Source organism: Halichoerus grypus, chromosome 2 (genome assembly GCF_964656455.1).
Source record: "Halichoerus grypus chromosome 2, mHalGry1.hap1.1, whole genome shotgun sequence".
NCBI lineage: Eukaryota > Metazoa > Chordata > Mammalia > Carnivora > Phocidae > Halichoerus > Halichoerus grypus.
In genome coordinates, this window is record NC_135713.1 from 177,920,654 (window position 1) to 177,946,848 (window position 26,195).

A 26,195-nucleotide genomic window follows, 5' to 3' on the forward strand; every position below is an offset into this window, starting at 1 on the left:
GAGGTCATCATTCCTATTTTACAAATGAGGAGTCTGACTCACAGAGAGGGTAAGTAACTTGCCCAAGGTCACACAGCTATTATGTCGCAGAGCTCGGATTCAAACACCAGCTGCCTGACTCTAGAGCATGTGCTCTTACCCACTATGCTGTTCTAACGCTTTATGACCAGTTCTGTGGGGATCCTTTCAGAAAGTCTATGCACACGCAAGGGTATGTTTTGTGGGGGAAGGGAAGGGGAAGATTGTTTTAAAGATTAGGGTCTTAAAATTCAAACACAGACTCTAGTCTGTTTGCCTCAAGAAGTTAAACCAATGGTCTTCCTTAAGGGGGAAAGGGAAGAAATGAGGCCCGCTCATGGTGGGCACTTAATAACTCATATGGAGTGAGTATGTTAGCCCCACCAGGGAGCCAAACAGGGCTCAAAGCTCTTCGGTAACTTGCCCAAGATCACCTGCGGGAAGCTGGGATGGCCTGCAAAACTCTGGGTCTAGAAGTACACCGTGCCCACACAGAGATGCAGATGGCCTAGCGCACGGCCTCTGCTCCGCGAGGCTCCGAACAGAAGCTCAAGTCCAGAGCTGGGAACCTCGAGTCCCCAGGGAGGCAGCCACCCCGGCTTCTGGTTCCCGGGCCCCTAGCAGCGCTGTGGTGCTAAGAAGGGGGGTGCTTTTAATCAAGTCGCCACGCTGAAGGCCTCCACACCCTGCCCTCACGGAGATCTTCCAACATGTCGTGAGAGTCTGAGCCCGGGCCTCTATGGGAACAGGGCCCAACAAAAGCCTCATTGTCCCTCTCCACAAAAAACCATTTCTGGGTCAATGAAATTGCTGACCCTGGGCCCACTCCCTTTCTGCTTCCGTGGGCCTCAGCCAGGAGGGAGGCAGGAAGACCTATTAGCTCACCACCCTTTTCGTGCCAGGGCTTTTATTCCAAAGGAAAGAAGTTTCAGATTTATACTCCAGCTCCAGAAAATGCAGTGCATCCAGGGTGCCAGATCCCCCCGGCGACACAGGCTCCCTCTGGCGCTGGGCACCCCGTCCCCCCAGCCCCGTTGCTAGGGAGTCGAGGGCTTTGTACTCCTCCGCGTCTACAAAGAAAAGCAGGTGAACAGAAACCAAGCTACTGTGTTGATTAATATCTCAAGAGACAGCGCCGGAATGGGCGCTTCCGGAACTTAGTTAGCTCAGGGGAAAAAAAAATTAAAGCACTCTCCTTGCTTTCCTGTCAGAAATAAAATTAAGGTCTCAGATCGATGTTGCCAGGGCTGGGGTATCTACGGGAATCTTTAATGGCCTCCTCTGCATGTTTTCAAATGCGCATTCCCCTTCAACCCTGCCCTTTTAATTGGTTATTTGCGAGGTCATGTTTGCACCAATTTCTCGGGAAGGCTAATGGTGTTTATTTAAGGAGAAAATAAATGTGCAGACAGCTCCAGGGGCTGGTCTCTGAAAGATGGCTCAGGGTGGGGGCTGCAGCTCTGTACCCCGCTCCCCCCCCTTCCACCCTCCATTCCTGCACATCCCTGCTAGACTGGAGGAGGTCCTGAGATGGCTCAGGTGACAGGTCAGGCCTTGAGGGAAACGTGCTATTGGCTGGGGCTGGGGTGGGGAGTTAATAAAGTGGCACAGCCCCGGGGCAAGGCCCTACAAGGGAGTGAAGACTCTGGGTTGCACCCTTCATGGTGGGCACATAGAAGCCTGCTCACCCCCCCTTACACAGCCCTGGCTTTAGAATGAGCCCAGTTAGGAGCCCAGCACCCTGGGTTTCGAGCATCTAGTGGAGAGGTACGTGGAGGTCCATTTATACCACCGTAGGATTTGGCAGTTCTTCCACATTCTAACTAAAGCGTGCCCAACTTCGAGAATGCACGTAACTGTTTTCCAACAGAGTCTCTCCAAGTACCCAAAGGCAGCAATTAACATCCACATCACAACCACAGTGGTTGCCCTCGCCCCACTCCTCACATCCCTTCTACCTGGGGTGGACAGGAGGAGACACAATCATACTGAGTTGCTACCCCATTCTGAACACTCTCTCCTAGAGTCCTGGTTTATCAGTAACTTTCCTAAGCAGTTGTCCCACACTAATATGGTCCATTGTGGGAAGAGAAGATTATCACCGGACCCGATCGAGACCCTTTACTTCATTAAAGAGCCCAAGTGCCATGCTTGGTGGCCACATCATCCCATCATCCTACAGACTGGACTGAAAGTTCTGTGTAGCCAAGACCCTTGGCTGGCATTCATGGCCCTATTAACAGACCGGCTGCAGATGCAGAATTGGGATCAGTACTAATGATGATCAAGCTATTGCTTTATGGTCTCTAATAAACCCCTTGATACCTCTCAGACTTGGGGTGGCACACGATGGGTGCCCAATGCCATCGGCAGCATGCACAGGGGACGAGAGGCAGATTTGAGAGGTGGGGACCATGCAAAGGCATGGCTGCAGCAGCTGGACTCCAGGGTGGGCACGGAGGCCCTTGAGCCACATCACCAGGTGTCCTCACCAGCCGCGACTCCAGGAATCCCTGCCGCCCTTCCTACCCCGTCCAACAACCCTCTCCCACCCAGAGGGACTTCTTCCTCCATCCCACAAAGTCCCATCTACGGGCCGGAGAGTTCCAACCTTCTTTCCCAGGTAAGGTCAGAATGCTAGACTCCCGTTAGGAAAAACACACACATACATTATCTTTGACATCCCACACCTACGAAGCAAGCAACACCTTTTCATTTTTCATTTAGTTTACACCTTTGTGAAACTCCTTTTACATTCCGCACCCCGTGCACCCCCCACCCCCAGCTCTGGTGAGAAGGCCCCGATGAACAAATAATTACAGGGCAATCCTGAATCATGTCTAGCATACATAAAACAGTCAGTCTGGACTTCAGAGGTCAATTTCAAAAGTGACTGTCTGGCAGGTAGTCAGGACATTAAGGGCTCTTTTTCCTCCTTAGAAAAGCATTATCTTCTATCACAGTTTCAGCGACCTCTTACTGGCACCGTTTTAATAAAATAACTGATTACGCAAATTACGGAGACCTTCAACTTCAGCCAACTGCTTTTTGCGACCGAGACGCCAGGCAAGCTTCGAGGGAGAAGCAGAGCTCCGTCAGCCCCACCTCATGGAGGTGAGCCTGCGGAAAGCTCCTCCCTCCGGCCACACGGGCCCAACAGGTGCCCTTCCAGCCCCGTGGCTCCTGGGAGGGCACAGTCACCCTGGCAGAGGGCCCTCCGCATAGGGGGCCTGCTGGTGACGGTGCTCTCGGAGGGTCACGAAACCACCCGGGCTGTGGTCGGTTCAGCGGAGGGGCCGGTTGGGGAGCCAATGACTGTCTCAGAACCCCTGGCTCTCTCCAAAGCCATCAGCATTGCACTTAACAAACGACCCTTAACAGTAGCGAGGGGAGTCCTCCAAAACACTGAGCTTTATCGTCCTCTCCCGGTCTCCGTCCCTTTGCCTCTGGCAACGTTCTGGAGCAAACAGGCCTGCTGGGGAATGGAAGCCACGGGAGGTAAGAAGGCCCGTCTCTGAGTCTCGCCTCTGCACGAATTCCCTCTCCAGCCGACCTTCATCAGGCTTGACTCATTTTCCACTGGACCCCCAGCCACCCAGCTCTCCCCTGATGGGCCAGATGTGGAGGGACCGGCAGTGCGAGGCTCATGAATCTAGAGGCCTGGGGTCAGAGAGAGGGACAGCTGAGCCTCCCCTGGAATGACACTCGTGGTGGGGGCTCCCTTCCCTGACGAGGAGGTGAACATGAGATATATTTCAGCAACCCCCATCCCCACGTTCCTCCACTTTCTCAAGCAGGGCTGATGCAGGGACAGTGGGGACAGATCCAAACCATGCCACCCTCCCTCCCTCTCTCCGGCTCACCCCTCAGCCCTCTGCCTCCCAAAGGGTAAACTGGAAAGGACAGCACTTTGTAGTGTCTTCCCTCCAGCCCCTCCTCACCTGCCCCACTCTGGGATCAATACCTAATGCTGAATTTAAGATCTTATCTGAGTTTTGCAAGGATAAAGCAACAAACTTTCCCCCAGTGATTAAATCCTTTGATGATCAGCCCAATATTTTTCAGACCACCTCTAACAGCTTTTAGAGAGCAAATGAAATGACTCTGAGAAAATGAGAAAGACACCTTCTTTCTCTCCCCTTGGGCACAAAGAATCTCATGGAAGGCCCCAGCTTTTATCAGCTGCTCAGCTCCTACCTGGCTGCAGGAACCTGCTAAGTGGCCATCCAAATCTCTACATGCCTCGGTTTCTCCGTCTCAAATGGAGGTGCATCATAGTCCAGCAAGAAGGGTAGGCGGAGAAGCACCAATAACAAGGAGGTGCTCAAGAGGTAAAATCACCAAATCCCCTGCTTTAAACCACTGCCTTGCAGTGTGCTTGCAGAGCAGCTGAGAACAAGGGCTCTGGGTCAAACAGGCTGGGTTTACATCCAACTAGGGATTCTGGGCAGCTGGGTTCACCTCTGACCTTCATAAAGATTCAACAGTACGTGTAGGCGCTGTGCTAAGCACGGGGTATAGAACTGCTCAGGAAGCACAGGCTGTTTCTACCAAGAATGTTAACATGGCCTGGGTAACACAGAATCCACTGTACCAACCACAGATCCCCAGACCCCCCCTTCAGGATCTGCTGGGAGTGCTCTTGGAAGATGGCCCCCAGCTGTCTGTTCCCTCCAGGATGTCCTCAGGGCAAGCCCAAGGTCACAGGTGCTTCCCAGGGTGGGCCGCATCCTGTGACAGATCAACATCAGGTGTAAGGTCAGCCCTTTCACCCCGCTGGGGCCAGCCCTAGCTTCAGAATTCCCAGGGCCTCACAGATCAGCTTCTCCCTCTGCCCGCTGCCCCCTGAGGGCACCCCTGTGTGCCCATCTTCATCTCAGGGGACCCAAAGACAACCCCTCACCTCCCTCTCCTAGCTAAAAAAATAAAAATGAAAAAGGACTTAATCTTGGACACTCCCTCAGTTAAAAGGCTAAAAGCCAGAAACATACTTCAGGTCCTGGAGCTCATCAACCCCAGTCCCCCATTTTGCAGAGGACGAACCTGAGGTATCAGAGAGGTTAGGAAATGTGCCCCAGTCAGGTATCAAGGGGACAGGAGGAGCTTAGAGGTCTGCTCTAAGCGGAGAGTGGGGGAAGACTCCACACCTCTGTGTGGGTCCCATTCTGAATGACCTTCTTCTTGCTTCCACGGGGAGGACATATATCCTGGAAGGGCTCATTGTCTCCTGTTCCCCTGGATTCTTTCCCAGGGCGTGAGTGAGGTCCAAGTACAGATGTAAGAGGGAAAGAAATACAGGCTGTCGTTTCTGGGAACAGATGTAACTGAGGGCCACGCTGTCCCTATGGGACTAACGGGGGGCCAGGGGCAGGGCGTAGCCACTGTGGGGCGAGGAGTGGATGCTTAGCCCTGACCTCTGGCTCACGGTGGCTAGAGAAGTCGGAGTGGTCCCGTGAGCCCCACGGACACGACTCCCCGAATCCCAGGCCCAACCGTGCAGCGTTCCCGGATGACGGCTGTCCTAGCTCCAAGGGCACACAGGTGGTTTTCATAAGGCCCGGCGCTAGGCTGCCTGACGGGGTTGTGCTGGGAGTTAGGTGCGTGGGTGCTGGGCAAGCACCGTGGTGGCACACGGGGTTAACGGTGTGCACCTCTTTAAGAAGAAAGCTGGTGGTTCTGCCAGCCCGAGAGGTGTCTTGAACTTCTGCTACTGCAGCACTTTCTTCTTGATAAGATAATGGGAAACGGGAAGCTTGAGGAGGTGAAGGTAAGGTTGGGGCAAGGTGGCTGCCGGGAGGATTTTCTTTTCTTGTGCTTATCACCTGATTCCAAATGCACATTCCATCAGGCCAGGGATGGGGGACCCACTGTTTCATATGGAGGATATGTGCTTCTGTGGTGACACGGTCTTTTTTTTTTTTTAAGTTCTTTCCCCTCCTAAATGCTCTGAACCACTTAAGCATTACCCCAGCATTAGCACCCAGTTCAAAGAGAAACTCTCAGCTATTTAGAGGGGCTGGAAAATGGGGCGGGGGGGGTCAAAGCTCCCACCTACACAGAAAGAACACCAGGGAGCAGGTTTCTGTACAGGAGGGAAGGGGAAGGAGGACGTCAGGGCCTCCTTGTTGAAACTTCCTGGCACACTTTCCCTCCTGCCTTCTCTCCCCACACCCCCCGGGCTACACCCACTCAGGCCAGCTCGGCGGGTGGGCGGCCTGCACGGCAGCCCTGGCCCCACGCTCAGAAGGGCTCCACTCTGAGTTCAATGCTCTGCTGTCACCCTGAAATTCTTAATGATTTTTTACTAAGAGGCCCCATTTTCCCCTTGTTTGGGCTCCACGAATTATTCAAGTCCTACATCCGCGACAGGAATCTTACCCTCTGGCCGGGCAGGAGGGTGCTTGGGCAGGCCCTGCCTTGGCTGGGGGCAGGACGGAGCATGCATCCGGGGCTGTGCCCGGCCTCCTTCCTGCCAGTGCCCCCCAGAAGTCCTGACTCGGGCGACCGAGCAGTGCCATCCTTGGAACCACTCTGAGCTCAGGGCAGTAAAAGGGACCTCCCTCCACCTCACCAGAGGAGTCACAGAGGGACGCTGCCCAGCACCACACCCAGCGCCCTGGAGAAAGGGAAGAGGCACCACCCATAGCAGGAAGCCTTTGGGTTAGAAATCAGGGAGAACCTTCCCTGGCCCCTGCTCTGGGGCTATGCCCGGAGGGCCCAACGCCCTCAGTGTGAACCTGCCTGTGTCTGTTAATAGTTGAATAACGTGACACGGAAAGTCACCGGCCCTCTCAGGCCCCCCAGATGACACGCCTCCTTCTAGGCAGGGCTGTGAGGGCTGCACGAGATGATTTTTCATCCCCTCCAATATAGGGCCTGATCTGGAGCAGATCAGAAATCCCTTTATTGGTGGATATTCAAAAAAAGAGTGATAAGGCTACACTGCCTAGAAGCCACTCAGGACTCTTCCAGGAGCATGAATTCTAGCACGGAACACCAATGCCACACTCAGATGGGCCTTCCCCACCCTGAAAACAAATGGATGAGAACGCTCTTCTTAACAAGCCCGTCCGCATGTGAAGACCACAGAGAAGGAGCAGAATTTGAAATCAGCAGTCCTAGGGATGAGCCCCTGCTCTGACCTGGGGTGTGTCCCTTACCCCCTCTGAGCTTCGGTCACCTCAGATGATGACAGTGAAAACAATAATGGTAAGAGCTAAACTAGGCACCATTGATATGTGCGGCACTAGACTCTCCAAACAACCCTATAGGGAAGTACTCCTTTATCCCCATTTCATAGATGAATAAACTGAGATCAACAAGATAAACAAGTTAAGTGATTCTCCCGAAGTCACAGGGCTGCTGTGAAGATCAGATCAGATGATGCACAGGAAAGCAGTGCTCGGACACCCCCCCCACACACACCCTGTAAGGATGATGGCAGAGAATAATCACGAATTGCCCCTCTCCGCACCCTGTTCCCCTCCCGCTCTCTCGGCTCTCAGGATGCTGAGCAACGCAGAGAACAAAGCAATCATTCCACACCCGTAAGCTCTTCTTTTCTTCCCTCTCCATCCCCTACCTCACCCTCCACCCCTCCCCATCCCTTCCCAACATATCCCAACATATCCCAACATCGATGCCCCAGTTTTCCACCCTCCCCTCTGAGGATGCTGTGGATGGACACCTGGGAAGCCGGACTGCCAGGCACACTCAGGACAGCCCCTTCCCCCTGCCCCCCACCCCCGACCCTCGTCCTCCCTTTCACTCAGGCTGCCTGCTCCCAACAGGAGAGGCATACAGGCAGTGCTTCTAATCACAGGTGACAGCAAGAATGTAAACAACACAAGAAACATCTAAATGCAATCCAAGTGGCAAGGAAACACCGCTCCCTCTGGCTCCTCTCAAGAATGCTGCTTCCTGCCACCTCCCTTCCGAATCGCGGCTCCTTAGCGCCCCATTCATAGGAGGCCCAGAAACCAGGAGCTTCCGGAGAACAGGAGATAGAACGCCAAGCCATAACCTTGGACTCTACTTCGTCTGGGAGGATTTTCTAGATTCGTCCAATTTTCTGCTTAAAGCAATAATTTCAACGTGTTCCTTTCTTGGGGAGGGGAGGTATGGAGGTCAGAAACCCCTCTGACAATCTGTTCAAAGCTAGGAACATCTCCCAAGAAAACGCAAACATCAAACAGTTTGTGTCATTTCGGGGGTTCACAGACCCCCAAGTTGAGACCTATTTTCTAAAACACGGATAGGACAGGAAGAGCACAGGAGAAAAAATGAGTAAGTGCGGAGCCCTCTGAACATTCCAGACGTGCAAACGGGCGCTGCCACGTCTGCAATCCCCGTACACGTCGAATAAACCTACAAGAGGGTATTTTTTTTCTTTTCTGACTTGTCAGACTGACAGTGTACTTCTAAACCACCTCCTTCAATGCAAATTGAAAGCTCAGCTGAGTAATTGCTATGAATAATTTCCACTTGGATCCCTTAGTGCTCAGGTCTAGCAAAGACGAAGAAAGCCAGGATCAGAAAGGGATATCGGAACACGAGTTGGGTGTGGCTGATTTTTAACTGTCCAGGATCTGGACTCTTTGTGCTGTGGTGGCCCTCATGAATACAGATGTTCAACAGCTGGGCAACTAACAGAAGGGGCAAACTTTTTCGGCTGGGGATCTTACCTCTGTGCCTGTTGGTCGTCTTATCAAACATCAGCATTGCATCCTCCACCTGCAAAACAAACAAGGGAGTCTGCTTTAGGAATTTTGACAAAACATACGAAACGCTATATGCTGCTGGGGGAGGGTGGTTTCCACCCTCAAAGTCATAGGTGCTCATTAAAATTTATTTGAAAACACAAAATATTAGAAAGAAAAATCACTGTCTTTCCATCTTCCCGCCCAGAACAACCACAGTTAACATCTGATGTATTTCCCTTTAGGAAACATACACTGTATGCCTATTTTAATATAGTTTAAATCATACTGTAATGGAATTTTCCCCTTGTTCTTTTTTTATATAATATTACAATATTGCAAATAATTCCCAGATGAGTACGTCGTGAATATTATCTGGTTTTCTTCCGAATTTTTTTATTGTGGTAAAATACACATAACATAAAAATTTCCATCTTCACCATTCTTAAGTGTAGAGCTCAGTGGTACTGAGTACATTCATAATGTTGAACCACAATCCCCACCCATCCATGTCTGGAACTCTTTTCATCTCATAAAACTGACACTCTACCCCATCAAATAATAACCCCACCCATCCCCTTCGTCCCCCCAGCCCCTGGCAACCACTATCCTATCTGCTGTCTTTATGACTGTGACTGAGGTCCCCCCATCTCCGGGGCAGACATTCCAAGACCCCCAGTGGTTGCCTGAAACTTCGGATAGTACTCAACCCAGTAAATACCATGTTTCTTCTTGGACATACATACCTATGATAAAGTTTAATTTATACATTAGGCACGGTTGAAGATTTAGCAATAGTAACAAATAATAAAATAGAACAATTACAAAAATATACTATAATACAAGTTATGTGAATGTGGTCTTTCTCTCTCAAAATATCTCATTGTAAAGTTACTGACAAAGAGAGATGATAAGATGCCTACATGATGAGAGGAAATGAGGTGAATGACGTAGGCAAGTGACATAGCCTTCGGCTGCTACGGATCATCTGATAATCCATCAGAAGGACGATCACCTGCATTAGGACCACGGTTGACCGCAGGTAACTGAAGCCATGAATAAGGGGGGACTATGGTATTTCATATTAAGTAGACTCACACAGTATTTGTCTTTTTGTGACTGGCTTATTCCGTTTATCATAATGTCCTCGAGATTCATCCATATTCCACTGCACGTATATACCACATTTTGCTTATTCATTGATCCATCAACGGATACTCGGTTTTAGCTATTGTGAATAAACATGAATGTATACATATCTCCTTGTGTCCCTGTTTTCATTTTTTTGTGTGTATACACCCAGAAATGAAATTGCTAGATCATATGGTAACTTTACTTTTAATTTTTGGAGGAACTGCCATCCTGTTTTCCACAGTGGCTGTACCATTTTACATTCCCACCAAGAGTGCACAAAGGTTCCAATTTTTCCACGTCCTGGCCAACACTTGTTATTTTCTGGAATTTTTTTTATAGTAGTTATCCTAATGGGTGTGAGCTATTGTGAATTCTATCTTGACTGCAGCATAATATTTCACAGAGTGAGAAACCATTGCTTACTCAGTTATCCTTCTGTGGATATTTAAACTTTTTCCAGTTATACACAATGGAAATTTAATGCCTTGATTGCTCTGGGCTGAACTGTGCCCCCCTCCAAACTTGGATGTTGGAATCTTAACCCCCAGTATCTGAGAATGTGATTGTATTTGGAGATAGGGTCTTTAAAGAGGTTATTGAGTTAAAATGAGGTCATTAGAGTGGGCCCTGATCCAGTACTGACTGGGGTCCTTATACACAGAGGGAATCTGGATCTGGTCAGGTACAGAGGGAAGACCACGTGAGGACACAGGGAGAAGGTGGCTGTCTGCAAACCAAGGAGAGAAGGTTCAGAAGAAACCAACCCTGCCGATCTTGGACTTCCAGCGTCCACAAGAGTGAGCAAATAAATTTTTGTTGTTTGACCATCCAGTCTGTGGTACTTGGTTATGGCTGCCCCAGCAAACTAATACATTCATACTAGGACCTTTACAAACAGATCAAAGAGTAGAAAGCACCAAAGCTATCCTCTGTCTCTCTTCCTCTTCCTCCCTCAGTCTTTCTAGGCATCCTGCAACCCTTTTGGATATTTCTAGCGATAAGATTTCAGGATCCACACTCAATTTCCATGCAGATCTCAAGAAAGTCACCCTCACTGAACCAGATTTGGCTTTGAATTCCACTCCTTGTACTTACGATCCAATTCTTTATTCTTCGACAAAATACCAAAATACCCATCTATAGTGCAGGTATTGTCCTAGCCGATCAGCTACTCACCTGGGGAGGGTACTCAGTTTGGCCAGGTGAGCAGCCTGGTCTCTTCATTCATTTTGTGCCCGAGATTGGCAGTAAAACTACAACTCAACCCATGCGGTCCTGGACAGAGCCGCTAGCCAAAGGGCTCTGAGCTTGGAGCAATTTCAGTGTGTGTGTGTGTGTGTGTGTGTGTGTGTGTGTGTGTGTGTGTGATTGGGAGGGACTGAGCACTGTTCATTGGAGCTCAAAGGCTCACAAATGAGTTTGGGGGCCTGCGCTAAGCCAGCTGAGAGAGGGAATCGTAGGCTATTCATTCTTCACTCCTTCCAGACTACAATCTCTGATGGAGGGGAAGACACTGGGCAAAGCAATAAAACCAGGTTTAAAATGCTGCCTCCAGACAAATCAAATCTATTTTTCTAGATGCTATCAAATAGAACAGGGGGAAAAGCAAAGTCAAGGTAAGAATGGAGGAGGGGGTAGGCAAGCCAGACACAAACCTTGCAAACCTCGAAGGGACTGCCCTAGCTTAAAAATCCCTTCCGGAGTCAGGGCCCCCTTGGTTGCTAAGCAACCGAGTCTGAACAAACAGGCTCCTGGGGCCTTCCCCTTCTGGTCCCCATTTCTAAAGTCAGTGACTGGGAGGAAAATGGCCTTGCATGGTGACTGCTTCGCCAGCAGGGAGCTCCTCTCTCTCGGCCGGGTACCAGGGTGGAGAAGGGGTGCCTTCACCAGACCCCTCCGCAGCCAGGCAGGCTCGACAGTCCCCCCCGGGCACCTGCGGAGGCCACACACACCACAGCCGTCTGCCTCGGTGCACCACTCAAGCAAAACCACCAGAAGATCAACTGGTTTGTTTGCACACAGAGCAGTCACACTCGAGCATATGGTACTAGACTCAGACCCCAGGGCCTCGGTAAGAATTCCAGCGCCTGCGGTGCGGGTGGGTGGGTGTCGCACAGGTAAACGTGACATCTGTTTCACACCCATCTCCACATTTTCTAAGACGTTTGCCAAGTGCTTATTTGGAGCTAAAAATGCCTAACAGTAAGGAAAACAGCCTCCCTTCTGTGTTGGCCATGTTTTGGTACTGAAACTCAGATCCCCTTAGGAAATAAATATTTTTAAAAAAAAAAAGTATTTTCAATGCCTCCCCACCCCGAACCCCTCAACAGGGTGTAATTGGCTCCCTCTTTCCCTTCCAAAGTTTGGATATTTTCTGCCGCTACCCTCCCAACATTTGCTCCACCCTGGGGAGCGACGGGGAGGTTCTGTGTATGTTTTTTAGGGCAACCATTGTCGTAAAGAATAGAGCTCCTTCCTCTACAGTCCACTCGCACAATGGGACTCGCAGAGACCTCCTGAATAGATAAAATGTCAGGGCGAAAGAAAAATTCTATTAACACTTTACAAAATAAAACATCTGAGAAATAGCTAGAGAGGAAAGAGAAAGAAAGAAAAAATCAATATGGATAAGACCCAGTGCTGGGGGGCGGTGGTGGGGAAAAACTTTTCAGCGATTGCAAAACACTTATTAATTCAGAGAAGCCATCAATGCAATGGAGATCTGGCAGAACAGCAAGAGCTGAAACTGGGAGAATTTGAATATACAAAGACTGAATAGAATGAAAAACACGGCCTCACATACGGGGCTGTTTCTCACGGTTCTGTGTGAATCCAACAGAAGCAGCTTGTGTGAGTCCGCAGCACGGGCGAATGAGGAGCACAGTCAAGGTAACCCATATTCAACCCCAGCGAGAGCAGACTGATGACTGTGTCTCTGTCTGTCTGTCCGTCCGTCCGTCTCTCTCTCTCTCTCTCTCACACACACACACGAAACCCAGGTAGATCAGTTGGCTGTGAGGAGTCATCAACTTCGATGTGAACCCCAGACCTCATCTGAGGGTGCCAGGACACAGAGAGTTGGGCGCTGGACACCGGAATTTTTCTGACCTCAAGTAGAAAACACCACTAACTCTTGTTAGGTGTCTCCTCAAGACTAGCACTGGTATTTATTTTGTGTTGACAGTGCCCTTACCAGGCTTACATATTTCTTTGTACCAGAGGTGGGGGCCCATGGGCCTAGTGGTCTTGGGGCAGGGGTGTCCCTGGAGGGATTGAGAAGGAGAGGAGATATCCGAACCTCAGCATACTTTGCCTCACATCCTGGCACACGCTTGGTCTGTTTTGAGAGAAGGAGCTCGCTCCAACCTTGAGATGCACCTTTTAATAACTTAGGGTGGGTTCAAATGCCGCCTGGCATCTTGGTGGTATATCTTCGTGAACGAAAGGCAAGGTAAAGTAGCTTTTAAATAAGATGGCTGGGGATGCCCGCCTGTTTGTCTCAGCACCAGCAAGTCCTGACCATGTATTTCTGCCTATCTCCAGGTTCAGACCACACCATAACCTCCTCAGGGGCGTGTATCGTGCACACAGCACATCTGAGAGTCACGAAGCTACGCCATTGGCCATGGGGGTGGGGGCAGGGCTCCTCAGACTTCCTCCACATCAGGACCACCTGGCTTATTTTGACACGGGTCCCTTAGACCTCACCCCTGGAGTGTCTGATGCTATGGCACTTGCATTTCCAAAGAGCTCCTGGGGGATACTTATGCAGTGGCTGGCCTGGGGTCCCCATTTTCTATGAGAAATAAGAACAAAGGTTAAACACACTGGACACAGCTGCTTCTTGCTCTTTGCACACGTCAGTGCTCAGTACATGGAATCAAATTTCTCCTCCAGAGGCAGCTGCCACACTTTGGTGTGACAACAGTCCTCCCCTCTTTGTTCCTTGTCTCTCATCCATTTATATCCTAAGACCCTGAAAATAATGACAGTAAAACCTATGATGGAAAAGACGACAGGAAGAGGGACATCTTCGTGACAACCAAGCTGTCCCTGCACCCAGTGCAAGAAAAATTTGGATTCTACCAGGGTGATAAAAACCTTCCTTCTAACAGATAAACTCCAGCCAGCCAACTCGATCTTGAATAGAAAACTGAGCTAATGTTAACTTTATTTACTTTTATGTGACATATATTTACCAAGCACTCACTATTTGCAGAGCATCGGCCTACGTACAGGTAAGAGGCACACTATACCGGCCCCTGGTAGACTGTTGGCATTAATGGCCCCACACCCTTTATTCTGTAATTTTGCAGTTCCTCTCCCCAAAGAGGCAGAGTCTATCTCTCCATCCCACGTATCTGAACTTGACTTCTTATGGTCAACAAAATGAGGTGGAGGTATGCCTGTTTTGGGTCTGCCCTTGAGAGGGTTTTCGTGTTTCTGCTTGTTCTCTCTTGCACCTCTGCCATCACCAAGAGAAGGGCATGCCCGGGCTAGCCGGCTAGAGGATGAGAGGCACATGGAGCTGGGCCAAGTCCCCTCAGCTGCCCAAGCCGAGGACAGCCTGGATGAGTGGATAGTTAGTCAACCCCAAAACATGCAAGTGAGCCCAGACAAGATCAGCAGAACCACTCTCAGTGGACTCTACACCGGTGAAATAAACAGCTATTGGGGCACCTAGGTGGCTCAGTCGGTTAAGTGTCTGCCTTCAGCTCAGGTCATGATCCAGGGTCCTGGGATCGAGCCCCATGTCGGGTTCCCTGCTCAGTGGGGAGCCTGCTTCTCCCTCTCCCTCTCTCTGCCGCTCTGTCTACTTGTGCTCTCTCTCTGTCAAATAAATAAATTTAAAAAAAAAAATCTTAAAAAAAAAAAAGAAAGGAAGAAACAGCTATTGTCTGCCACTGAGGTTTTGCAGTTGTTTGTTACACAGCATTCTTGTGGCAATAGATAACTTGTACATGGTCCCTATTTTTTTTTTTTTAAGATTTTAACCTACTGGAAGATACACAGGCAGTCTCAAAGAATACTAGACAATGAACAAAAGCAAGAAAAGAACTGGAAGGAGGTAAAATGTGGAATATGGGCTGAGTATGAAACTGTCAAGTTACATATTCCAAGTGGAATACAGGTATCAGGGTGGCAAGGGACTACTTCTAAATCTCACCCCAGCAGCAAGGTTGGAGACAGGGATCCTAGAAGTGCCAGGAGAAATTGGCAACATGTACCTCACTAAATGAGCACCATGAAAATCAGCAATAATTAGCACTCAAGTCAGTGGGTGATGCCTCTCTAATCCTAATTCATTTAATGAATGAACGAACCCTCTTTATAATGAGTCAAAAGGTTCATTGTGAGCCAGGCATTCTTGCTGGGTGAATTTAGAAGTAGCCATTTGGTACTGACCATATCCACAGGCAGGACTTTAGCCAGCCCAGCCCAACTCATGTGACGGCCAAAGAGGAAACCTTTCAGGTCACAAAGCAAAGAAGCTCCTAGAAAGAGAGGTCAAAAATTCTGTTGGTCAACTCCGTTGGCCAAAGGTTGGGAGCCTAGAGTGTGCCCTCAGACCACTGTTTCTTCTGCCTGCAGGTCTGGTTGCCCAAGTACACAGAAGGGGAGTGATGCTGATTTGGGGACGCAGAAAACTTGTCCCCAGGAGGAACCTAAAGGGAATTGAGTTACTGGTACTAATTCGGCAGATGCTGGGAGGCAGCAGAGTGCGGCAGGCAGCGTGGCACAAAGCATGGGTAGGATCCAGGTTGTAATCCAGCTCCGCTGGGATCTTACGGAGGACAAGTCACCTCCCTTCTGTCCTTAGTTTCTCATCTGTAACAGGAGGAAACTACGAGATGGCCGCCTAAGATCTACTCGTGAAAACTCTCTGCCTAGAATGCTAAAACAGACCACAGAGCCGCTAGGACAACAGCTAGAAGCATCAAATTCACCACTGGTCTTTCACAAACTCTGTTCTGTCAGGACGCTCCAGAGCTTTGCTGTGGCCAACACACGCTGAGAAACTTCCCACTCCTCTTGGGATCCAAATACATACACCCACATGCCATACATATCAAGAACAAAGCAGGAAATGGCACTTCAAATGATCCTTAAATTATCTGGTCAGACACAGGAGGGAGAGGAAAGGGAAAAAAAAAAAAGAAACCCAGCTCTTCATACTCCCCCAGAACAAATGCCCTTGAATTTCGCTTCCTGCTCCCACTCAAACACTTCAAGAGTTGGTTTAAATAAACGCCCATAAATGCGACACCGTGATACTGTAGTGCGTAGGGTTTAACAGACCTTATTATGCTCTATAAACTCAAGGCACTAAAGTCACAAGAGTAGAGACTCATAGAGGAGGCAGGATTGCCCAGGACAGAGGAGCTGGAGATGGAGGTTGTCCTACTGGGGACCGTTTCAAGACATGGGATGGCAATGCTCTCCACTTCTCCTCCAACCAGCCAGACAGAAGCAAAACCTGCCCCTGCCCCCAAGCTCAGCTGCGGTGTCTTCGTTTATTGAAATGAGACTTTTCTGTACGCTCTGGCCTTGCGAAGAGGGAGGCTGGTCTGAATCACTGCCCAAAAGAAAGGATGGAAGAGAAGGAGGCAGGCCGGAAGATCCCATTACGCTGAATTTTAATCTTGACTGCTCCCTAGGATTACCTGAACAACTTTTCTTTCTTTTATCTGACAGAGCGAGAGAGCACAAGCAGGGGGAGTGGCAGGCAGAGGGAGAAGCAGGCTCCCCACTGAGCAGGGGGCCTGATGCGGGACTCGATCCCAGGACCCTGGGATCATGACCCCAGCTGAAGGCAGATGCTCAACCATCTGAGCCACCCAGGCGCGCCCCATACCTGAAGAATTTTTAAAATCCCGGCTGCTGAGGCTACACACAGCCCTGTTAAATCAGACCTCTAGAAGGGGGAGCCTGGTAGAGGAGTGTTGAAAGCTCCCTAGCCATCCCAGGGGCAGCCAAAGCTGAGAATCCTTGTTCTGAATGGCTAAATACAGCTGAGTTGAGCCTTAATCACAGCCTGTGTGTCACAGAGCAAGCTGGTGGCAGAGGTAGAACGGGGCCGAGGGGTCCCAGAAATAAATGGGCCCTAAGGAAAAGGGGCACCGAACAGAGCTTTGGCTGCCTGTAGACTGGCGGTCTACCCCCTGCCAGAAAAGTCCGGAGCAGGCAGTTCCTTTGTCACGGACTGCTTTCGGGGAGCTCTCCCTGCCCTGTCTTGGTCTTAGGACAAGAGAGTCAGAGCCCTGTCCTAGAAGAAGCTCAGCATAGCCAAAAACGGAACGGAGGGCTTGAGAAAACTAATGAAACCGTTGCTCTTCTGCCACCGTCACCCAAGATTTTCACCAATACCCTTACTGCTTTGGTCCTCACCACAATCCCCGGAGACAGGGACTAGGTACAGAGTCCTCCGTTCCCTCACTGGCTGTCCCGGAGCTGGCAGGGGCTGGGCCCAGGACTCAGCTGCTGGCCTCAGGAGTCCGAAGCTCACTCACCCCCCCAGCCTCTGCCCGCCCGCCCGCCTCCGATTCTCGCCACCCCCTTGCTGCGGGCACGCAGGCTTCTCGGCCACCCCCGACCTCTGTGCATTTTCCCCTGCGCGTCTGCCGCCATCGAGGCACTCGGGCGTTTGTAGCACGCTTCCCCCCATTCCAAGGGTCCAAAAATTCTGGGTTGCATCCACCTGAAATAGTTTAACTCATGGCCACGCCTTTAGCTGACTAAGAAGAGAGTCTGCTGAGTGTCTCCTAAACTTTTTTTTTTTTTGGAGTAAAATATACGTAACATAAAATTTGCCATTTAAACCATTTTTTACTGGTACCCAGTTCAGTGCATTAAGTACATTTCCTAAACTCTTCCTAGAGGGCTCCCAAGTTTGGCCAGAAGGTTCTATCCCCATTGGCAAGACTCTTTTTTACCAGCCCTATTTCCCCCTATTTTTACTTCTTTTTATTCTTGCGGGCTCAGTCCATTTTCCCATTTAACTTAGCAAATAAAACACACCGAAGTATGGATCTGACAGCAAGTACGAATTTAACAAACGAACACTTGCCCATGGGAACTGAAGAGTGTGGGGCCTCTGAACAGCTCTCCTGGAGATTAGACATTTCCTTTACCTAAAGGCAAAGCCTCCTGCTCAGAGGTTCTCATTGCACAAGTGCACAGCAGACTCTACGTTATGAAATGCCTCCATCTTCCCCCAAGAAACAATGATTATTGTAATAGCTACCATTAATGGCGCTTAATAGGCAAATGCAAAGCTCATTTAATTATCAAAATGGCTCTGAGGGAGATATTATCATACCCATTATACAGGTGAGGAAGTTATGATCAGGTGACCTGCCGAGGATCCTACGAGCAGTCACCGGTGGGGCCAGGATTTAAAACCGGAAGCGTCCCTACATCTTCCCACTGGTCTCCCTTAATGGTGTTCTAGTTTTTGAGTCCCCGGGGCTCAGGGTAGTGTCACGGGCTCCTGAAAGAACACACAAACACTGCCTTAAAGCTCTACCAGAAAGTTAAGAGGATCGATGAGGTAAACCAGGAAGGCAGACACGTGCTGCCTCAGGTGGCCTCAGAAGAGGAGGGAGTGCCGAAGAGGGGTCTGTCCCTCTTAGATGGGCAAACTTGGGAAAGCCCCCAGATCACCGGGCTGTTCCAAGGTCACAGAGTAAGCTGGTGGCAGAGCTGCAACTGGTGGAGGGGTCCCGGAGCACAGTTTGGGGCTCAGCCCCTGTGAGTCCCCGCGGTGCCTGGGCCCTGAGAACGCTATGCGTCCTGCTTCCCAGGACGGTTACAAAGGCTCCAGTGGTGGCGAGGGAGTACCTAACGTGCAGGACACTGCGGACAGCCGCTGTCGCTGCCCCACCCCCGGCAAGCCCCTTGCGCACGCACGCAGATGCACACACTCCAACTCTGCAAACAGGTCAGGCTGAGGGACAGCCACTCACAGACCCAGCATGCCCTTGCGAGGGCAAGAGAGGCCCCCTCTCAAAACCGAGCAGGGAAAGCAAGAGCCTGTGTGAAGCGTGGTTGGGGCGGGGGCCCCACTGGGGCGGAGCAGGTGAAGCCGGGAGTCCAGCACCAGCCGGGAGGGTGGGGCAGGGGCGGGGGGGGGGGGGCGGCGAGCCAGGGCTCAAGACAGGAGGCGGCGAAGGGAGGGAGGTGGTGGGAGAGGGACAGCAAGGGAGGCCGGGCACGAGCAGTTGCAGGAGAAGCAGTTGGTTCCGGCAGGCGTGACAGGTGTCCCACGGAAATGGCATCTGGCCCAACGGCCTCTTGTGAGAGGTGCCTTCGAGTGGCGGCGGCTGTGCTCTGGAAATGCACGGCCTGTTTGCAGCACTGGCCGTGCGTGCGTGCGTGCGTGCCAGTGTGCGCGGGGAGCAGAGCAGAGAGCCAGGCGGGCTGCCTAACGCTCCCAGGTCCCCCCGCCTGCCGCTCCCCATCAGGCCTCACCTACCGTGAAAAAGGCCCAAACCTGCGAGCTCTGGAGGAGACAGGCAAATCATTAGTGGAGCACTGATGTGCCGGAACGCTCTCCTGCATTCCCATTAAACAAATACTAAACTGCTAATTGCCAAAATAGATCTCCACGACTCGGACCGAACAGGGGAAGGCTTTATAATTACCAAGTGTGAAAATGCACAGCCTGTAAATAACCACCTCATCTGTCCTAATATGGGCTGATATTGATGGGCATGAAATAAACATCAGGACCAAATGGAAAAATCATCCACATCTCCTGTGGCCAATGTAATCTCGAATGGTGACAAGCGTAGCTGCAGCCATACGCTTGGGGAGAGGGGAAAAAGAAGATTTGCAGGCTTGGAAAGCCTAGGTCCCAAACCTGCTTTCAGTCCCTTGGGTCATGTGCATCTCCTTTCTGCCTGGAAAACAGGGAGGGTAAATGGCATGGCTTGATAATGGGATGGAGAGCCTGTCTGTACCTAGGAAAGGCCAGGGTCTGGGGCAGGAAACTTGTGAGCGCATGACCCTCTAGGACAGGGCTTCAGAGCCCCTCGGCCTGTCCCCTTTGACAGAATGGCTGGCGAGGATGGAGGGAGAGGGAGAGGTTTGCCAAGGTGACACATGTATTCATTAAGCTAGTATTTCCTAAGGCTCTACTGTCTGCCTAGCACAAAGAGCTGCAGAGGATGGATGAAAAGAATGTGGGTTTAGGGTGACCCTTGGCCTTTTAGACAACCCATGCCACAGTGCCTCCTCTCCCCCACGGCCCCCTGCCACTGGGATGGGAGGCAGACGGGTCCAGCAGATTCCAGAGCCCCACCTCTCTCCCTGACTGCACCTGAGGGGGGTGAGGCGATGGGCCAGAGGTCACAGGGACGTCACTACAGTGTCCTAAAGCTCAGGCCCTTCTTCTCTGCCGGCTTGTGATTCTAAGGAATTCAGCCAGCCTCGGAGTGGCTGTTGGGAACTGGGGGGGAGGTTCCATTCCTCTCAGAATCACAGACTCGGGAGTTAGAAGTGACCCAGAGGTCACCTCTCCACTTCCCGCCCAGTGCAGGAATCCCTTCTCCAAGGCTCTTTTGAACCCTTTCTGGAGCTTCAAAGGCTCGGAGCGTCTCTGCCCCACCCCCTCGGTCGGCTGCTCAGGCCTGAATTCAGCGCGGTGGCACTTAGATGCCCGAAATAGCAGCTCCCTCTGATCTGAAGCCCAATTTTGGCAGGCGGCAGAATCCTGTGAACCGCATGGCATCTAGGCACCTGAATCAGAGCACCAAGGACCACCCATCCCAAAGCTTCCCTGTCGGGGCTGAGGCATCTGAAGAAGCTCCTGCTGCTTCCCCACTGGGTAGCCTGAGAGCCAATCTCCTCGGTCCCCCCAGGGTCCCTGAAGTCACCCCCAGGACCAGCCGTGACCCAAAGACTTCATGAAATTTAAACAAGTTAAGGAAAGCCTGCGCTACATACTATTTTTAAAGGAACCCTATTTTGTTACTTTTAAGTTCCCGAAGTGTCTTCAAATAATGGCTAACCAAAGTTCAAGTGCGGTAACAGGCTACAATTCGGTTACTTGGCGAAGTTACTTCTTATTCAGAGAAGATCATAAAGTGTCTGGAGCTGGAAAAAGCCAAAGACAGAGGAGTCCAGCCTGAGCCGGAGTGGTGGAGCAGAAGGAGCCTGGTGTGGCATCCCAAGTCCTGCGTTCAAATCCCGCCCCACCATTTCCACCTACGCACAATCTCAGGCAAGGCTTTCCAAGGCGGCTCAGTTTCCTCGTGTGTAAAAGGGGTGATGATCATTACCTGACCCTCAGCCTAACTTGGGATGCAGAAATTATTAACATAATATACAAGGAAGCCCTCAGTGAATGGTAAGTGACTGCCCTCTGGTATTGCCAGGACACAGTATATGCTGGTGCCCCACAAAGGTCCGTCAGTTGAGGGCTGCGTAACGGGAGAAGAGACTTCGTACCGACGACCAGAAGCTCCGATTTAGAGACATGAGTACAGATGAGCAAGGCTTACCCTCATAAGGGCACCTTGCTTTATGTATTGTGCTGTAACGAGTTGTCTGCAAATACAGCATATTTTAGACAGCGAGGGGGGAACGGAAGAATGAGCCGTGGTGCATCCTACAGTGGGGAACTCCTCGAAATAAAAAGACACAAGCTACTGGGACGCAGCTTGGATGGATCTCAAGGGAATTATGCGGACTGGAAAAAGTCAATCTCAAAGGCTTATTCCATACCGTATGATTCCGTTGCTGTAACATTCTCGAAATGACAAAATTATAGTGACGGAGAGAACAGAGTGGTGGTTGCCAGGGGTTAGGGTGCAGGAATTTCTTCGTGGTGATGGGACACTTCTGCACCCTGATTATGGGCACAGTCACTCCAATCCACACAGGCAATGGAATTTCAAAGAACTGTACGTGTGCGCATACATCCCCCCTGCATCCCACAGGAGTGGCTGTTAAAACTGATGATGTACCAGCATCATTTCCTGGTTTTAACAATGTGCTATGGTTATAGGAGATATTACCATCGTGGGAAGCTGTGTGAAGGGCGCACAAGAGCTCTCTGTACTATTTTTAATACAACTTTCTGTGAGTCCTACACTATTTAAAAATAAAAATTTATAATAATTTTTTAAAAACCACAAGGGGGCTCATTATTTCCAGAAATTCACTAGCAGATCAGTTTATAAGGCAAATAAGGATGCCCTAATTTCTCTTCATTTGGATAAAGTAGGCATACAAGAAGGTATGCTTATCGCAGAGAGATGGATCCCTTAACCTGTATCTTGTACTTGGCCCTGGCAGAAGCAATCCAAAATATTATTTTGTCACGTGAGCATCTGTGTGGATAGTCCCCACTGCCCCTGTCTCATCACCTTCCCCGGCGCCCAGCAAACCCGCAGCACCTACTAGAGTAACTAATACAAAAATAAGTGTACAGAGGCACCTGGGTGGTTCAGTTGGTTGAGCATCTGCCTCTGGCAGGTCATGATCCCAGGATCCTGGGATCGAGCCCCGCATCGGGCTCCCTGCTCCGCGGGGAGCCTGCTTTTCCCTCTCCCTCTGCCTGCTGCTCCCCCTGCTTGTGCTCACTCTCTGACAAATAAATAAATAAAATCTTAGAAAAAAAAATGAGTGTACTGCAAGTGCTTCCTGATTGAGTTTCAGAAAGATTTTTGCAGGATAAAGGAAAAAACTTCAGACAGAAAAGAGCCTCGTGTCTAGTGGTTTCCAAAGTTCCTTTTTTTAAGCCATCAAAATCCTCTCTTTCATTTTTGAGACACATATTACGGGCCTTGGGATATTTCATACACCAACAAATTATACTTATTACTATGTTTGGGGTGTGGGAATGTATTTATCAACACTCCCCATAACTGTAAATTCGGGCTGTTGGCAGCAGGAGGTGATCAGGGACCCAGTGAGTTGGGATACATTGTCTACAACAGGCCCACCTGATATTTCAGTTGGGATGGGGTATCCACGATGTCTGATAGATTTTCTTTCTTTCTTTTTTTAAGGTCCTCCTAGATTTTTTGAAGTACATGCACACCTCATCTTATTGTGCTCCACTTTACTGCACTTCGTAGATACTACAATTTTTACAAATTGGTTTGTGGCAACGCTGTGTACAGTAAGTCTACTGGTGCCATTTTCCCAGCAGCATTTGCTCATTTCGTGTGTCGGTGTGACCTTTTGGTTAACCCTCCCAATACTTCAAACTTTCCCATATTCTCATATTGGTTATGGTGAATCTGTGATCAGTGATTAGGCCTTGCCAAAAGCTCAGATGGTGGTCAGCATGTCTTAGCTAGTGTTTCTAAATATTATATTCTTATATTTTATAAATTTTATTTATCTACTAAATGTTAAATACATTTATTAATTTATTAAATACATTTAACTTATTAACTTACTATATACATTTTATTTACTTGTATCATTTATATGTTTTGAATAGAAAAGTATTTTTTTTAAGTGAGGTATGTACAGTGTTTGGACATAATGTTATCGCACACTTAAAAGACTGCAGGATAATGTGGTACAGTGTAAGCGTAACTTTTTTTTAAAGATTTTATTTATTTGACAGAGAGACAGAGAGAGAGCACAAGTAGGCAGAGTGGCAGGCAGAGGGAGAGGGAGAAGCAGGCTCTCCACTGAGCAGGGAGCCCGATGTGGGGCTCGATCCCAGGACTCCAGGATCATGACCTGAGCCGAAGGCAGACGCTTAACCGACTGAGCCACCCAGGTGCCCCCATAAGCGTAACTTTTATATGCATTGGAAAACCAAAAAATTCCTTTGACTTGCTTTCCTGCGACCTGCCACATCTCTGAAGTGTGCCTGTAATGAGGTGAACCCGAGGACCCCACATTCTTGCCGCTGACCCCTTCTGGCCTGCTCCCGATGTCCAAGGGATAACTCAGATCTCTGCAAATGAGTATGGACAGAAAAACCAACCCCCCCACCAACTTAATCCCCAAGCCATACAGCTCCTTAAAGGGTAAAAAAGAAGGGAGGGTGAAAACCTTCATCTACCCTTACCAAAAAAAAAGTACCAATTCAAGCTGCTTCAAGACCCAACAAGCATTTTTTTCTTTCATTTATTTCTACATCAACACTCTGAAGGATAAAGATCTTTCTCATTTCAAGAGCTGTCAATTTGCTTTAGTGCCATGTGTTTCATCTGTTTGAGGTAAAGGGAATTACAAAGCAGGCAAATGAAATAATGCACTGCAATCTAACGTATTTTGGCAATTCAAATTGGGACCAGGGAAAAAGGAAATTAAACAGGGATGACAGGCCACACAGCACACCTGGGCTGTGCCCCACGGGCCCACCCTGCCGCTTCCCTCTGCTTGCTAACTTTGTGATTTGATGAAGTCTTCAGTTCTTTCCTGCGAACTGTACTATTTGCTGCACCCCTAATTCTTCAAATCATTTATACATGTTGCACAACTCATACAATATTTTGCTTTCTGAAGCAGAAAAAAACCTCTTCGCTGCCGGGAAACCGTCAGGTGCTGTTACTTTAAATACCCCTGTGAAAGCCGGCAGCCCCGTTCAGTGGGTTTACTACCCTTCCCCATATAAATGAACAAGGACAAATGCTTGCCACATGCCAGACTGTGAGAAAGCCTTACCCCATCAAGCCCAAGGGGTCCATTACACAATGAACTTAATAAATACAAAGGAAGCCTTAATCTCCTCTTGCGGTCCTCCTCTGCCAATGAGGACACCCCATGAAGATTTTTGGTTAATTCGTTTATATATTTTTTTGTTTTTAATTAAATTGCTCCTCAACTGCTCAGATCTGTAATTTTCCCCCACTTTAGCTCAGGGCTGGGGACTTTTGAGAGAATGACGGGAATTTCCAGGGCCAAGATGCCTCAGCAGACCTCAGGTGCTCTGTGACACTAAGGAACCTGCCCTTGACCATCCTGTAGGTGAACCACAAGGAGCTGGTCAGAGGCTGTGAGAGCCCAGGGGTTTGGACTCCTTCGAGCTCCCAGCGTAAAAGGATCCCCCCACCCTGCCCCCTACACCTACCACCACTACCAATTTTAAATCCAACAGTCGATGGGAGAGTGGACCTGTGGTACTGTCTTTGGCAGAATCCCATCTGACTTGAGGTTTATAAAAGGCGTCGCCATTCTTCTGCCAACGATGCATGTACCCACAAACTGTGTTTATTGAGGTGCCAGGACCTGGGTCCCAGCGCTGCTGAGGAGACAGACGCATCTCGGCAGTACTGACTAGCAGGAAAGGCCAGATGCTCTGGAGTCAGACTCCCGGGGCTTAGATTCTGGCTCTACCACTCCCTAGCTGTGTGACCTTACACAGGTTTCTCAGCCTTTCTGTGCCTGTGTCTTCACCTCTAAGTTGGTACCTACGTCATAGTGTTATTAAGAGCATTAAGAGAAGTTCACTCATGTGTAGCCTTCTGGCACACATGAAGAGCTAAAGAGCCGTCCCCCATCACTATCACTTGAGTAAGCGGGTCAGGAGGAGATGTCTAATGTTGCTCATTGTACCTAAGGCACTTCCTATTTCAACCATTAGGCTACTGACACGAAGTGAAATTAAAACCCGTGGAGAGGGTGGCTTTACCTGAGCAAGCAGTACCAAGGATAAAATGATGTGCTTGAGCTGGCCACGATCTCTACCATCTGTCTGCACCTCTTGCCACAGGGGCTCAGAAGTGTGGAAAACCAGCTGAGAGAGACAGACAGACAGGCTGGGGCTAGCATGCTCATGCGTGGCCACCGCTACTCGCCACCACGTCCTCACTAACACTCTTCAGCTTCTGAGTTCTGTGGTGCAGAGATGAACTCCCCGAGGTCGCTCGCCCTCCGCACCTGAATCTGATGATCCTCTGGGCCATCCTGCACCTGACAGGCTGCCCCCGACAGATATCAACAGGTGACGAGAGCTTCAGAGGCCTCATCTTCCACCCTAGGCAGTGACAGCCCTATCAACTGGGCTGGATGAGTGCCCTTCACTCAGTGAATGGGTAGCCCCTCACTCAGAACGAAAGAAGTTTGGCACAGGGGGTGGTGCTACCTTTAAAACTCATTCCTTCATTTTAAAAAAATATCATTCGATCAACACATATTTACTGCGTGTCTACCGTACTGAGCACAAAGACTGTAAAATGAGGAAGACCGGACTCCCGCTCGAGGTCCAGGGGGACACGACAGTTACTGCCGGATTGGTGACAAATGCTCTAAGGGCCGCGCAGCCCCCTACAGGACGCGCGCAGACATTCTGTAGTCTTTAATCATTCATTCATGGTCTCTGGGGCTCTGGAAACTCAAAGTAAAAATGACACTAACTTAGCTAGAGGAGAC

At 49.8% G+C, this 26,195-nt stretch overlaps 1 protein-coding gene across 2 annotated transcripts in view; it reads right to left on the bottom strand.

The window, feature by feature from the left end:
- MSI2 (musashi RNA binding protein 2) overlaps nucleotides 1–26,195 on the bottom strand; it is a 339,416-nt gene that overhangs the window by 87,570 nt on the left and 225,651 nt on the right. For both annotated transcript variants that reach the window (XM_078064887.1, XM_036106012.2), the window contains exon 7: nucleotides 8,703–8,751. In XM_078064887.1, coding sequence (XP_077921013.1) covers nucleotides 8,703–8,751 — 49 coding nt within the window. The remainder of the gene's footprint in view (nucleotides 1–8,702; nucleotides 8,752–26,195) is intronic.